The sequence below is a fragment of the Zonotrichia albicollis genome, chromosome 33 (assembly GCF_047830755.1).
Source record: "Zonotrichia albicollis isolate bZonAlb1 chromosome 33, bZonAlb1.hap1, whole genome shotgun sequence".
NCBI classification, from domain to species: domain Eukaryota; kingdom Metazoa; phylum Chordata; class Aves; order Passeriformes; family Passerellidae; genus Zonotrichia; species Zonotrichia albicollis.
The window spans coordinates 261,939-276,819 of NC_133851.1; the positions used below are offsets into that span (position 1 = coordinate 261,939).

General features: G+C 64.9%; 2 protein-coding genes across 18 annotated transcripts in view; one reads left to right on the top strand and one right to left on the bottom strand.

Annotated features, from left to right (window-relative positions):
* Positions 1-13,826, top strand: PCBP2 (poly(rC) binding protein 2). 14 transcript variants are annotated; one of them, XM_074530862.1, is made up of 16 exons: positions 1-208; positions 2,188-2,305; positions 2,652-2,675; positions 2,781-2,813; positions 3,233-3,349; positions 4,554-4,685; positions 5,250-5,378; positions 5,750-5,824; positions 7,106-7,192; positions 7,367-7,432; positions 8,272-8,313; positions 9,227-9,299; positions 9,736-9,774; positions 10,602-10,654; positions 11,183-11,352; positions 12,031-12,660. In XM_074530862.1, the coding sequence occupies exons 2-16, from the start codon at positions 2,237-2,239 to the stop codon at positions 12,356-12,358; spliced, it is 1,437 nt and encodes a 478-aa protein (XP_074386963.1). In that variant the 5' UTR covers positions 1-208; positions 2,188-2,236; the 3' UTR covers positions 12,359-12,660. The 14 variants fall into 14 exon arrangements, with proteins under 14 accessions (XP_074386963.1, XP_074386970.1, XP_074386972.1 ...); XM_074530873.1 differs by lacking the exon at positions 12,031-12,660 and adding an exon at positions 13,271-13,826 and having other exon boundaries at positions 8-208; XM_074530864.1 differs by lacking the exon at positions 7,367-7,432 and having other exon boundaries at positions 5-208; positions 12,031-12,656.
* Positions 13,494-14,881, bottom strand: part of MAP3K12 (mitogen-activated protein kinase kinase kinase 12) — a 10,712-nt gene continuing 9,324 nt past the window's right edge. For all 4 annotated transcript variants that reach the window (XM_074530856.1, XM_074530859.1, XM_074530854.1 and 1 more), the window contains exon 14: positions 13,494-14,465. In XM_074530856.1, coding sequence (XP_074386957.1) covers positions 14,373-14,465 — 93 coding nt within the window. In that variant the 3' untranslated portion in view covers positions 13,494-14,372. The remainder of the gene's footprint in view (positions 14,466-14,881) is intronic.

Below are 14,881 nucleotides of genomic sequence, written 5' to 3' on the forward strand. Positions count from 1 at the left end.
GGGTGTAAATCGGGCCGCGCCCGCCGCCCCCTCCCAGACCCGCGGCCGCCGCAGTCGGAGCAGCCGCGCCCGCGCCGCCGCCGCCGCCATCCCGCGCGCCCGCCCGCCGCGCTCCCTCCCCGCCTCCCCCCCCCCTCCCTCCCGCCCTCCCTCCTCCCGCTCCGCCCGGAGCGCCCTTCGCCCAACGCCGTTACCGGCGCCGACACAGGTAGGCCCGACCCCCCGCCCCCCCCCCCCATCGCCCCCCCACCGCCGCCCCCGGCCCTCCCCGCGGGCCCCCCGCGCCCCCCCGGCCGCCATCCGGGTCCGATCCCCCCCGGGCCGGGCCCTCAGCGCGGCCCCCCCCGCCGCCCCCCCGCCGGCCGCGCCCTCACGGCGCCCGCGGCCTGCGCGGCCTGTGCGGCCTGTGCGGCCCGCGCGCCCCGCGCCGCCGGCCGGGGGCACAAACGGCCCCGGGGGGCTCGGGGGCCGCCGCTGCCGCCTCCCGCCGCCCCCCCCCGGCTCACCCCCCCGCCGGAACCGGGCCGGGGGGGTTCGGGGCGCCGCGTGCGTCACATGGCGCCGCCGCCCCCCGCCCGGGCCGGCTGCGGGGGGGCCCCGAGGGGCGTGGGGAGATTTTTTTTTCTTTTTTTTTCTCCGCTTTTTTGGAGTTTAATTTTTTATTTTTTTTTCTTTTAGGTTTTTTTTTTTATTCTAGTAGTTTTTCTTTTCCCGCCCGGGCCCAGTTTTTCCGCCATCCCGCGCTGTTGTTTTTCCCCCGCCGGAGCGGGAAGGGGGCGCACGGCCGGGCCCCGGACGGGCCCGCGCGGGGCCGCCGCCTCCCCGGGCGATCCGGGAGCTTCCCCCCGCGCCTGCCCGGAGCCGAACGGTGATCCCCGGTCCAGAGTGGGTTCGGAGCCCCGGGCCGGTGCCTCCTGGCCCGGGATCCCCCTCACCCACCTTCTGATCGGGCCCCTCCGGGGGCTCCATCGCGACTCGGGGTCGCTCCGGGACAAGCGCTCCGCTCCCCCCGGCCCAGCTCGGAGCCGGTACCCCCGGCCCGGTCCCCCCCCCCCGCCCCTCCCGCAGGGCTGAGCTGGCTCCGGTGCCGCGTCCCCGCCTCAGGGACGGGCTCGTTTCAGAGCCGCGTCCCCGCCGCAGCAGCCGCGGCCCCGGCTTTGGGACGGAGCTCTCGGGGAAGTTTCCCTGCGGAAGGGCCTCACCCGGAGCCCGGCCCGGGCCCGCCTCACCCCCGGCGGGGCCTCTCGGCCCCTTTTGTCCCCAGGGCGGGCGGGCTCGGGGCCCGTCCTGCCCTCGCCCCGCTGCCGGGGCTGCGATCCCGGGCTCCGCTCCCCGGACCGGGTTGGTTGCGGGGGGAGGCCGGGCCGGGCTCATGGAGGCCGCGGCAAAGCCCTCCGGTGCCAGCGAGGCAGCGCGGCCCCGGGCCTGCCTCGGCCGTGGTTAAACTTTGATGGGGCACAAGCGGGGGCCGAAATGGGAGTTTATTTACCGGATTCCTATGAAAAGCTCGGCTGAGGCCGGCCGGGCTGTTTTGCAACGCTGCCGACTCAGGTGGTTTGAAACCTGATCGTGCGCTCATGTGGCCTTATCTGGGTCTGAGGGAATCGCCTCGGAACCTGCTCCGAGGGGCCCCGCGCGGGCTCGGGAACGCAGATGCCGTTTATTTTCTCCACAATCCCGGCTGCCCAGAGGGCCAAACCCCCGCGACTGGGGTGCCCGCTTCTATCGGGCAGCTGCAGGAAGACTTGGGCTGGGAAAAGTGTGGGGCTCGCAGGGAGCGGTGGCTTCCCCGCAACTGTAGGGACCACGATTAGTCCTCAGTGCCCCCTCGGCATCCCTGGTTGTGTCCAGGAACCGTTTGTGTCCCCAGTGCTACCGGGGGTCACCCTGAGGTATTCAGCGTTCCCTCAGAGGAAGCCCTGCAAGGAGCAGGGCTGGGACGAGGCAGGGGCTGAGCAGGACCCTCATGACCCCGAGAGCTGCTGGATCCAGGTGGGATTGGGCCAGTTCAGCACTGGACATTCATAGGAGGGGAGCCAAACCACCACGGATCATCCCAGCACTTCAGGGGGCGATTTGAGGGTGGAAGCAGCACAGGGAGGCTGGAATCCTCCCTGGACAGGCTGGGGGGATTGGCAGAGCCCCTCAGGTCACAGCCCCCCACTGACACAGCCCCTCTCCCCCCAGCCGAGGCCCGAGCGCTGCCGCAGCCTGAGCTGACCCCGCGCTGCCCACCATGGACACCGGAGTCATCGAAGGGGGTCTCAATGTCACACTCACCATCCGGCTACTCATGCACGGCAAGGTTCGTGTCCCCAGCCCCTGCCTGGAGCCCTGGCCTGGCACGGGGTGGGCTGGGAGCTTCCGCGAGGTCTCGTGGAGCTGCTGTGGGGCCAGGAATGTGCTGCTGGTGCCTGGGCAGATCCTGGGGTGCAGCCAGCAAAGGGAATCATTATTGGGGTGGAGCAGAATGTCCCGATGGGAGTTAAGGTGGAAACAAGATCAGCACAATTGGGATAAACCCCAGTTATCTGAGGGGCAGAGCTCAAGTGCTCAGGAGCTTGTTTTGACTGTGAAAAGAGCCGAGTTTAGGCTTGGGGCTCCAGGAGTTTTTAAAACGCTGACTAACGGTGCTTTTGTTTCCATCCCAGGAGGTGGGAAGCATCATTGGGAAGGTAAGTGAGGAACAAACTCCCCTAGCCCTCCCTTTCCCCTTCTCCCTCCCTCCCTGCCTGCCACCGCGGCGCTGACGCCTCTCTCCCTTCTCTGTTCCCTCGCAGAAAGGGGAGTCCGTGAAGAAGATGCGTGAGGAGGTGAGTGTGGGGAGTGGGGCAGGACAGCGGGGCAGGATCAGGATGGCGTGTGGGGAGCGGGGCAGGATCAGGATGGCAGGGAGCAGGGCAGGATCAGGATAGCGTGTGGGGAGTGGGGCAGGATCAGGACGGCAGGGAGCAGGGCAGGACAGCGGGGAGCGGGGCAGGATCAGGACGGCAGGAGCCGGGCAGGGCGGCGAGGAGAGGATGGCGGGCCCGGCCCGGCGCGGGCTCCGCAGGCAGCGCGGCGCGGCGGCAGGCGCGGGGAATGCCGGGAGCTGTGGGCAGGCGCGGCAGGAAGCCGAGGAGGAGAAGATGGCTGCCCGAGCCGAGGGAGGGGAGGAGGAGGGAGGGCTCTGTCCCCGGCGGGGGATCCGCAGGAATCCCGGAGCACTGAGGTGGCGTTTGCCTCCCCGCAGAGCGGAGCTCGCATCAACATCTCGGAAGGGAACTGCCCCGAACGGATCATCACCCTGGCGGGACCCACCAACGCCATCTTCAAAGCTTTTGCGATGATCATTGACAAACTGGAAGAGGTGTGTCTACGGCCCCCTGCAGTCGCTGCTCCGGTTGTCCTTTCTCTCTAGCAGAGCTGACCCCGGCACGGGCCCCGGGGGGCCCAGGGCCACTGTTCCACACGGGCAGCCGGCGTCTCCCTGCCTGGCCCCGATCTTTGTCCGGTGCTGTGCTGGGGCAAGGTCCAGGCACTGCTGGAGCTGGGGCCCCACAGGGACTTCCTGCCCGCAGCGTGGGGCAGAGCAGGGCCTGGAATCCCCCCGACTCTGCTGGTGCTGGTGTCACTTCCCCCAGCACACCCCAGGGCTCAGCTCTCCCCAGCCCTGCCAAGGAGGAAATGGGGCTGCAGCTGTGTGGGGCTGGAGGAGCTGCATCGTGTCCCTGGTCCTGTTAAATCGGTGACTTCCAGGGGAGATTTTGCTGCTGCATAACTTGGATCTGGCAGGTGTTAGAGCCTGCTCTCAGAGCTGTGATGTTGATGTTTCTGCATTGGAGGTAGTAGGAGTTGAGAGTGCTCCTCGCCTGCTGTGGGGCAGAGCTCTGTGGCCCTCACCCTGCCTGTGGGGGTACAAATTCTATTGCCCTTTAGATCTGGGACACTACTCAGGGAGAAACAAGCCTGTGCTGGCAGCTCTGAGCCAAACCCCCCTGCCCTCACTGCGGCGTTAAAGGCTGCAGGGCCTGGAGCTGTTTGTGCCGAATGCAGGGAGCCGGAGTCCTCCACGGGCTCTGCAGCGCTCTGGGCACCGGCCTTGGAGCTGAAGCTTTGCTTTTAGTAGGTCAGTTGAGCCCTGGCCTTGTGCCTCCCCTCCCCCTGCCAGCACATGACCGCTGTAATCGGCGCCGGGATTGTTTTCCCGGAGCTGCTGCCTTGATCCCTGGTGCAGCGCGAGGCTCCGCGCTGGCCCTGGAGCCGCGGCGTCCCCGAGCCCCCCTGCCCCGTCCTTGTCCCCCTCCGGGGCCGGCTCCTGCTTGGCTGAGGTGGCACCCGGCCTGGGCCGGTGCCTAAACCCATTTCCAGCGAGGCAGCAGAGTTTGGCTGCTGCTTCCCCAAAATACATCTGTGTTTTTTCTGGGCTGCTGAGGAAGTCCTGGGAAAGCCCCGAGGTCACCTTGGCCTCAGCCACCGGTGCCAGCGTCACGTCCCTGTCCCTGTGCCGGGCACGGCCCCAGCGCGTGCCGTCCCAGCAGGGCCGAGCCCTCAACACCTCCTCTTCCTCGCAGGACATCAGCAGCTCCATGACCAACAGCACAGCTGCCAGCCGGCCCCCGGTCACCCTCCGGCTCGTGGTGCCCGCCAGCCAGTGCGGGTCCCTCATTGGCAAAGGAGGCTGCAAGATCAAGGAGATCCGAGAGGTGCGTGCTGCCCTGCCCGGGGGACCCACGGGGGGCTCAGGTGTCCCCAGGGACAAATCCCTGTGTTGTCCCTGCCCTGGGGATGTGGCATCACTGGGAGGTTTTGGTGCTCCCTGTGTTTTAGTGCTTGGCAAACTGAGACTCAGGCCAGACCCTTGTCTGCCCGCTGCTGTCTCTCACAGCCTGGGTTCCTGCTCCCCCCTTTCCATGGCTCCTGATCGCCCTCTCCCCAGCCTTTCCCAGATTTTGGAGAGGGAGATGGGCTCCAGGCCAGCACTGCCCTTGGCCATGCCATTTAGCACTGGGTGCTGTTGGATTAACTCTGCTGGCGTGGAGGCTGGCTTGGCTTGGGTTACAGGGACAGGCTGAGGCCAGGTCCCCCTCTACTGCCTCAGGCTCCTGGTGACCGAATTGTATCCAGCTGGGATTAAAGGACTTTATTTTGGGGGACAGGAGGAGCTGGGGGGGCAGCTTTGGCTCGGTATAACCATGCACGGGGTTCATCGCTGAGGTCTCAGCCCTGCCCGGGGTCTGACGGGCTATTTTTACCCCTCGACTTGGCAGAGCACGGGGGCACAGGTCCAGGTGGCAGGGGACATGCTGCCCAACTCGACTGAGCGAGCCATCACCATCGCTGGGATCCCACAGTCCATCATCGAGTGCGTCAAACAGATCTGCGTCGTCATGCTTGAGGTAGGGCCCCTCCCTGGGCCCGTGCCCTGGGACACGGGTGCTGCAGGGGATCCCGCTGCCCTTGGAGGGGTGGAAGTGCTGAGGAGGGAGAAGCAAGGAGCTGCTGGGGGATAAAGGGATAGCTGGGGATTACAGCCTCATCCAGGTGAGGCTCGGAGCTGCTTAAAGCCAGGGTCGAGCAGGGCCTCAGAGCAGCTCATGGTGTCACCCACGGCCCTGTGCCCAGGGTGAGGAACAAGTCCCGCTGCCCTGGGTGACTGAGGGCCAGCTGGAAGTGCAGAGAGAGCCCCGGGGCTGTGGGCTGTGGGGGGGCGGGGGCTGTCGGTGCCAGCGGCGCTCGGTGTCTGACCTGTCCTCCCTGCCTGTCACAGTCTCCCCCGAAGGGTGTCACCATCCCGTACCGACCCAAGCCATCCAGCTCTCCCGTCATCTTTGCAGGCGGCCAGGTAAGGCCTCTCCTCTGCTCCTGGGGTGCGGGGTGGGCAGGGAGGGCGGGCAGGGTCGTTCCGAGTGCCAGCGCGCCCCGGCCGCTCCGCGTGCCCGTCACCCACGCTGTGCCCTCGGCCCCTCCCCTGCTGAGGGACGGCAGCAGGGAACAGAAAACGGCTGATTTGGGAGGAGAGGGTGCTGGAAAACACTCCTGGAATTTACCAGCCAAAAAAAATCGGTTGGCAGTGTGGTGGCGGCAGTGGGGGCTCAAACGGGGCCGAGCTGCCTAACCCGGGCTCTGCCCCCCTGCCTCGGGCTGGCTCCAAGGACTCGCTGTGACCTCTGTGGGTGACTGGCCCGGAGGCTGGCGGTTCTCTGCTCTCTGCCTCTGGTTCTCGGGGTGCAAAGGCTCAGCCTGTGCCTGGGTAGGGTTGGGGTGCGCAAAGGCTTCGTCTCTCAGGAGGGGAGGGTGTCAGATAGGAGTAGTGCCAGGTGACTGGGCATTAGTCCCTCCTGCGCTGAGCTGGGCGGTGGCCCGAGCCCTGCCCCGAGCCGCCTTACGGGGGACGGGTGTCCCTTGGGATCCTGTCCCGCCGTAACGGGCCGGGTGCGGGTCAGCTGCTCCCACCCTGCGCCCCCGGGGCTGCCCCAACGCTCGGAGAGACCATGGCGACAACGCATCCGCTGCCTTCTGCTGCCAGGGACGCCCCTCGGGGTGGGCAGGGCCTGGCTTTGTCAGTGGGGGCCTCAGTAGGCAGGGAAGGGGGTCAGGGAAGGGCTGCAGCTGCCGCCGGCCTCCCCGAGAGCCAGGCCTGACTCTGCTCTGCCCCCTCCCAGCCCCGCCACGCTTGTTGTGGGGACGGACCCTCCGCCGTCCCCTTCCTCCCCGCCCCGCCCCTCTCCCTGCCTCTTCCTCCCCACCTGAACCCGGTCAGCCCCCCCTCCCGCCTCCCCGACAGCTTCTCCCGCCGCTCTGCTCCCACCGGGGCGGGAGCCGGCCGCCTTCCCCGTTAGAGCAGTGAGGAGCAGGCTTCCACAGCCACGCATCTCTTCCCTCCCCTTGCCCCTCTTCTCCCCCTTCCTTCCTTCTTTCCGCCCCCGTGCCCGGCCCAGGCCCGCAGCAGCCCCCGGGCCCCGCTCCCGGTGGGCCTTGCGCTCTCTGTCTGCAGCTCAGAGTCGCGCGTAGAGCAGGGCGAGCCCTCGATCAGCACTGAGCTAATGTGGATGTTGAGTTTGGTGTTAGCGAAAGGTTTCGGATTGACAGCCCTGGAGACTGAAGTCCTCTAATTTATCCACAGGACAGGTACAGCAGCGGCAGTGCGAGCTACCCCCACACCGCCCCATCCATGTGCCTCAACTCTGACTTGGAGGGACCACCTCAGGAGGTGAGAGGGGAGTTCAGTCTCCACGGCCCGTTCAATCCTTGGCCTCTCTGAGACTGCCAACAAGGGTGGCATCCCTGTCCCCGTCCCCCAAAACCGACAACGGTGGCTTTTTGTGCTGTGGACTCCTGTCCACTGGGAACTGGACTCTGAGCCCACCAACCTCTCCTCACGCAGGCCACCCGGCAGCCACTGCATGGCAACGAACTTGGGCCAATTCCAGCCTGGGCTGCAGTTCTTCCGGTGACCTGGAAGTGAGGCTGTGTACCCCCCTCTCCCCCTCCTCTCCCACCCGCCCCCACCTGCCCGGCCCCCCCAGACCTCCCCGAACCTTAGCCAGCCAGGCCCCAGCCAGTGCCTCGCCCTTCCTGGGTAGCTTCAGGAGGAGTCTGAAGTGTGTGGCTGTCCCCTGTAACCCGGGGACACGGAGTTGTGGCAGGTCAGGCCCTCGCCTCGTTCCCCTCCGAGCACTGGGCCGTGTGAGCAGTGGTAGCCAGCGCCAGCACTGACCTGTAGCTTGCCCGGCGACGTTGTCCTAGGCGTGTGGAGTGACGAGAGGACTCGGAACGGGGCAAAACCTTTTTTTTGGGGTGGGAGGGGAGGCGGGGGAGCTGCCGGGCCGGGGCAGAGAGGGGCCAGGAGCAGCAGCAGGGCCGGCGGGGGCGTTGGATCCTCCCTGCCTGCGCGGGGGCGCAGGGATAGCAGCATTGTCGGACTCACCACACCATAACATCTTCATCAAGATCCCAGCCGTTCTCTTGTTGGTTTTTATTTTTTTCCTTTTTTCTTTTTTTTTTTTTTTTTTTTCCTTATTTTTTGTCTGCCACCTTTTTTTTGGGGGGGGGACGGCACCGATTCTGCCCACCCCCTCCCCGTACCCGCCACGTCAGGCCAATTCGAGTAACCGCCAGCCTAGAAACTGCTTGTGACAGCATTTATCCGTCCCCGCCTCTCCTGCCCCACTTCCCTCGCCCCGGAGAACTCTCCACCTTGGCTCTCTGACTTCCTGGCTAGTTGAAATCTGTCTGTCCCTGGGTGGCTGTCCGATGGTTGTTAATAGGACTGTTTTCCTCCTTTTGTAGGCCTATACCATTCAAGGACAGTATGCCATTCCACAGCCAGATGTAAGTTTTTATTTACAACTTCTTGTCTTGAAATCCACCCTTTTCCTCCCCCACCTTCCAAAAAATTTTCTCCGTGCTTTCTCCACTCGAGCTGGCTCAGCTTGGGGCTGAATACTCGATCTGATCTGAGCTCCCCAGAACCTCCCCCCCCCCAAAAAACCACTCACCCCCTCAGCTGGCCGTCCTGCAGCCAGCTCCATCCGGCCTCAGCTCTCTCCTTGGATCCTCCCCCACCTCCTCTCTGGCACTTCCCTCCTCCTTATATTATATTTTTTTTCCAAACCCACCTTTCCCTGGCTTGGCATTTCACACCAGCTCTGGCGTTTCCTTTGCCCCTCCGCCCCCCCCCCAATTTGGCACGAGACCGCCCCCCCCGCCGGCACACGGTGGCGGTGTCCCCGCGGTGGCTCTCGCGGGCAGGGGACAGCTGGCCCGGCGGGCGGGCGCAGGTGGCAGGCGGGGAGGGGGGCTGGCCCCGGCCCAGCCCGGGAGCGGCCGGCGCCGTCGGACACCTCCATCCTCTGGCACCCATCCTCATCCCGTAGGGGCTGCTCTCTGCTCCTGGCACCCGTAGGGCAGCGAGGGGGGTCTGGCGCGGGCTCGGGGGCTCCGCGGCGGCCGGGCTGGCGCGGCAGAGCCGAGCGCGCTCCGTGCCCGGGCCCTGCGCTCCCCGCCGTGCCAGGGCACCTGCTCCCTCCTCCCGCTCCTCTCCGCTTCTGTTCCTGCGCTGCTCCAGCCCTTGCTGCACCGGGGGGTGGGCTCAGCCCCCGGCCCGCAGTGGCTGGGGCAGGGGCGGGCGCGGGGCCGCGTCCGTGCGGGTGCGCGCGGCGAGTGCTGCCCCCGGCCCAAGGCTAACGCCAGCCTCTCTCTCTCTCTTTCTCCCTCTCCCTGTCTTCCCCTGCCCCTCCTTTAGCTGACCAAGCTGCACCAGTTGGCAATGCAACAGTCACACTTTCCAATGTCTCATGGCAACACTGGATTCAGTGGTATGGAAACTCCTTCTCTCCGTGTGCGTTCGCGCGCGGCCGCAGCCCAGCCCCGTGTGGGGCCGAGCTCACACAAACCTAACCCCAAACGCTGCCCGGGCCCGGCCAGGTAACCGCTGCTCTGGGGACGTGTCTGGGGCTGCAGGGCCAGGGCTCCGTCCGCCCGCCCAGCCACGCTGCTGCCCTCCCTGCCTCCCTGCCTGGTGCCCGCAGCGCAGCGCCCGCTCTCTGCCCTCCGGCTGCTCCAGGCCCACTGCAGGCCCCTGCTGACTGTGCCAAATTCACTGCAGATTTGCTAAGATGGCTGGAAAAAAACCAGGCCACCTAAAAAAAAAAAAAAAAAAAAAAAACCAAAGAAAGAAAATCAAAATTACCCATTTGGGGCTCTAAACTAAACTTGAGACAGCCAAACTCATTGTGACTTGTATCTTAACAGGCGTTGACTCCAGCTCTGCAGAGGTGAAAGGCTATTGGGGTAATGATCCAAACCACCATCTGTAGTTACTCTGTTGTGTATTGATGCTGCCCGGGGTCTCATTGTCCCTGATAGATGCTGCCCGGATGGGGGGAAGGAAAGGGGGTTGAGGGGAGCCCCAGAAGGGCTGGAGGTGCAGCCTGGCTCAGCTGCCTGGGCCCTGGAGCACAGCTGGATAGTGGAGAGCAGCAGGACAGCACTGAGCTGTGGGCCCCGAGCTGTGACCCCACACCCAAAACCCACACGGAGGGGAGCAGCCCCCGGCCGAGGAGGGGCTGGAGCTGCCCCAGGAGTCGGGGGACAGCCCTGGGTGTTGTCCCCCTGCCACAGCCCCGCGTGAGGGCTCGAGGCCGCCGCCGCTGCTCCCGCTGGCAGGGAGCGAGCTGGGGAAGGGGGGAGAGCTGGACAAGTGTGTGCAGAACGCCCCAGGCACACAGCTCAGCCCCGTGTGGGGTGTGAGCAGCCTCCCAGCCAGTGCCTGCCTTAGCACAGCCCTGCAGGGTGGCAGGGAGGAGGAGGAGGAGGAGGATGAGGGGCTGTGGCCTTTGGAGGCTGGACCCGCAGTGGGAGTGGAGGCAGTGCCCGGCTGGAGCCCCCGGTGCCAGCCCCCGCTCTGGGGCTGTCCCGCCTGGCGGAGGGGACGCGGGGAGAGCCCTGGGGTGGCGGAGGGAGCGGGGCAGGGGAGCAGGGGGGCTCGGAGCCCCCCCAGCCTGCTGTGCCCCCGCCGGCTCGGAGCCCTCCCAGGCGCCTGACCCTGGCAGCACGAGGGGTGCTGCAGCCCCCGCCGCCCCCGCCTCACCCGGGCCCCTCTCTCTGTCTCCGAGCAGGTTTGGATGCCTCTGCCCAAACCACCTCCCATGAACTCACCATTCCAAACGATGTGAGTATCCCGGGGCTTGGGCTGGGGGTGGCTGCCCCCTCACGGGGGCCCTGGGCTCACTGTCCTTGCCTTTGAGGCTGTGCTGGGCTCGTGGCTGCCTCCCAAACCCCCTCCTCAGGCCGCTCTGGCTGCCACCACGTCCCTTGTCCCCATTCCAGTGATCTTCAAGGCAAAAAAGCCTTTTTTCAATCCTTTAACCCCTCTTTTCCAACTAACGCCCCAGTCCCAGGAATCCCATAATCCTGGAGCTGTCGAGGTTGGAGGAGGCCTTCAAGGCCACCCAGTCCAGCTGTCCCCCACCACTGAACTGTGTCCCCCAGGACATGTCCCCATGTCGCCAAGGGGGTGTCCCCAGGGGCCACATCCTCACCATTCCTTTTGGACACCTCCCAGGACGGTGTCGTCCCCTCCTGCCCTGGGCAGCCTGTGGGGCCGGGACAGCCCTTTCCCGCAGGAATGTCCCCGCTGTCCCCCGAGGTGGCAGGGCAGGATGAGGCCGAGCTGACCCCGTTTGCTGTCCCTCCCCAGCTGATTGGCTGCATCATCGGGCGTCAGGGCGCCAAGATCAACGAGATCCGCCAGATGTCCGGGGCTCAGATCAAGATTGCCAACCCCGTGGAAGGCTCTACTGACAGGCAGGTGACCATAACTGGATCTGCAGCGAGCATCAGCCTGGCCCAGTATCTAATTAATGTCAGGTGAGTCTGCTGCTCTCGCCGTGCCCTCCCTGCCCGTGCCCCGCATGAGGGGAGCGTCCCCTCTCCCTCCCTGCGCCCTCCCTGTGCCCTCCCCTGCCTGCTGTCCCCCCCCCGCTCCACCCAGGGGTGCTGAAGGGTGAGGAAGGGGCTGGGGGAGCCTGGCTCTGCTGTGCCACCCTCAGGGGTGCCAGGAGGGGCTGCCCAGCCCTGTCCCTGCTGCCATCCCGGAGCTGCTGGTGCTGCTGGCAGCGCCTGCTCCGCTCTGCTGGGGCTGTCCTGTTGGTGTCCCCTGTCCCTGCTCCCTGCCTGGAGCTGGCAGTGGCATCTCCTGGCTGTTGGGCTCTGGGCTCCCTGGGCTGTGTCCCTGCTCCCTCAGGGAGGCTCCTCTGCCCTTTGGCTCCTTCCTGGGGGATCCTGGGGGGTGTGGGGGTCCCGTGTGCAGCTGGGCCGGGCCTGGCAGCGCCATCCCTTCCTCCCTCCCTCCTGCCCTCCCTCCTCCTCCTCCCCAGCTCGGCTCCTGCGCCGTTTTCGCTGTTTGTCCTGTGCTTTTTTTTCGCATTTTGTGCTGTTCCTTCCCTCCCACCCACACCCGTGTTTTGTTTTTTTTTTTTTTTATTTTTTATTTTTCTTTTTTTTCTTTTTTTTTGTTGTTGTTTTTCCTTTTCTCCTCTGTTACAGTTTAGAAAGCGCTAAACCCTCCTCCCAGGCAGCCTCCGTCACGATCCCTGACCACCTCAGCATCAACCTCTCTCAACCCTCCACCCCTTCTTCTTCTTCCTCCTCCACCACCACCCCCTCGCTCGCCACCGCGGGGGCCTCCGACGCGCCCTCCAGCCTCCCCAACCCTCTTCCGACCGCCCCTTGTGTCTCCAGTCTGCTTGGCATGAAACCTGTCCCTCTCCTGGCGCTAAATGTCGTGTCTGCGGCCAAAGGCGCCGCGGCGCCCGCCGTGCCCTGTGTCACTAACAAACTCAAAGCCGAGAAGCAGAGGTTTTCCCCGTACTGAGCCTGCTCCAGGGGGTGGCAGCACCAGGACCCCGGAGAGGAGACTTGGAACACCAGTTTTTTCCTCTTTTTTTCTTTTTTTTTTTTTAAATTCTTTTTGGGGTTTTTTTAGTTTTCCTTTGTACCGAGCTCGCGCTGCCGTGGCAGCAGCAGAGCTGTTGTTGCCGGCCGAGAGACTGTGTCCCCTTGTCCTGTGAGCGGTCACAACTCCCTCTCTGCCTGCCTCCAGTTGTTGCTTGTTATTTTTTAATTTTTTTTTTTTTCCATTTCTCCTCCTTTTCCCATTTTTTCTTTTTTGAGTAGTTTGGGTGCAGCTGTGGGGTTTGGGGTGGGATAGGGGGTGGAGGGAGGGAAGGGACTCTGTGATTTTTTGGGGGAGGGGGAACTGCATCCCCGGTGCCCTGGGGGCCTCACCTGTCCTCTCTTAACTGTCTGTACCTGTAATAAAGTTGCCACGGTGAGAATCTGCTCTGGTAGATGTGTGCCGCAGCGGGGCCCGGCCCGGGGGTCCCCTCTGCCCGCCCGGGGGTCTCCACCCCCACCCGCGCCCCCAAACCTCAGCGAGGGCCGAGCCCACGGCAGGGCTGGGGGGTGGGCTGCCCCGGGGGTCCCTGCTGGCCAGGGACCCTGCGCAGTGTCTGTGTGTGCCCGGGGGTCCCTGCTGGGGGTGCCCCCCTTTCCCTGCACCCCCTCCCGTGCTGCCTCCTCCCTGCCCCGCCCACCCGGGGGGGCCCTGGATCTCCCCCTCCCCAGCCCTCGCAGCAGAGCCCACCACGCTCAGCCCAGACCATTCCAGGGCGGGGGGCTCCTCCTTCCCCGGCTGCTTCTGCAACCCCCCCAGAGCCCCCCGAGGGCGTCCCTGCCGCCCCGTCCCGGTGCCGGGGGTCCCTCTGACGCCCTTTTCTCGTTGCAGGCTCTCCTCGGAGACCGGGGGCATGGGCAGCAGTTAGGGGGGCCCCGGACCCCCCCGCCTCGCCATCCATCTGCGGCCCCTTAGCACCGACCCAGGTTTTAAACTAGTTTGTACATTTTCGGTTCCTCCAGCCTCGCGCCACTCACCAGGTTCAGTTTGTTTCGATTTTTTTGTTTTTTCGTTTTTGTTCTGTTTTTCGGGGTTATATTTTTTTTTTCCCCCCTTCTCAAATTAAAAGCATTTTAATTCCTTCGTTCAGCTCTTAAAATTGCTGAACCCCAAATCTTAGTTTTATAAAGCTTCTCTCTCTCCTCTCCCCACCCCCCGGCACCTTCTCCCCTCCTTTCCCCATTTTTTCGGCTCATGAAGTTTCTGTTTTTGTCATGACATGTAAGAGTGGAAGAAAAACGAAAAAAAAGCAAAAAAAACCAAAAAAAAAAACATTTCAGTTTAGTTCTGTAACGTCAGGAAATTTTTCAAAAAAAAAAACTGAATAAAAAGATGGACTGGAGCTTTTCCTTGTGAATAGAACCTGCAGGATATTTTGGTTAATGGATCTGCCTGTCTCAGTCTTTATTTGAAACCCCCCTGGCTCCTCCCAGTGCTCCCAGCATGGTCCGGTTTGGTTCTGCAGAGGGAGGAACCGCCCCAGCTGGTGTTGGATCCTGCCCGAGGGTGCCACGGGCAGACATGTACTGACATAAACTGGTGCTCCCAGTGCGGCCCGGCTGGGCTGGCACGAACCAGGCCCGGGGAGGGAGCTCTGCCCCTCCGGGTGAATTTTTGGGGGATCTTTCCCATTTCCCTGCAGACTGGTTTGAAATGGGAACCTGCTGTTGGTTCTGTTCCCTCTCTGCTCTTCCCCCCAGCTCCCCTGGCACCTCCAGGAGTGACAAACCCCCCTCCCCATTTTCCCCAGTCTGAACTGGGGCAGCTCCAGTAGGACCTGCACAAACGGGGGGCTCCGGGACCCCCCTGCCCCTTTCCCCTCCCCGTTCCCCAAGGCAGCAGCCACAGTAGAGAGCGATAGATATTTATATAAATATTTGGGGCTGTACAAGTGAGGAGGGGGAGTGCAGGGTGGGCTGTGGGGGCGCGCAGGTCACAGGCCCGGGGGGGCTGTGGGCCGGGGGGGCCCCTCGCCGCTGCCTGAGTGGTCGAGCTCTGCGCTGTCGCAGTCCGAGTCCTCGGAGACCTGGGGGCGCGCGGGAATGGGGCATCGCGGCGGGGCTGGGGGCGGAGACCCCCGACGCAACCCACCCCACGGGGGCCATTGCTGGGGGCGGGGACCCCCGACCCACCCATGGGGGCCATGCCTGGGGGCGGGGACCCCTGACCCACCCCATAGGGGCCATGCCTGGGGGCAGGGACCCCCCAACCCACCCCATAGGGGCCATGCCTGGGGGCAGGGACCCCCGACCCACCCACGGGGGCCATTGCTGGGGACGGGGACCCCCAACCCACCCCACAGGGGCCATTGCTGGGGGCAGGGACCCCCAACCCACCCCACAGGGGCCATTGCTGGGGACAGGGACCCCCGACCCAACCCACAGGGGCCATGCCTGGGGACAGGGACCCCCAATCCCCCCATGGGGGCCATTGCTGGGGGCA

Coding starts and splice junctions, on each gene's coding strand:
- PCBP2 (XM_074530862.1), top strand. CDS start 2,237: ATGGACACCGGAGTCATCGAAGGGGGTCTCAATGTCACACTCACCATC. Junction 5,825..7,105: donor TCATCTTTGCAGGCGGCCAG/GTAAGGCCTCTC, acceptor ATTTATCCACAG/GACAGGTACAGCAGCGGCAG. Junction 9,775..10,601: donor AGAGGTGAAAGGCTATTGGG/GTAATGATCCAA, acceptor GTCTCCGAGCAG/GTTTGGATGCCTCTGCCCAA.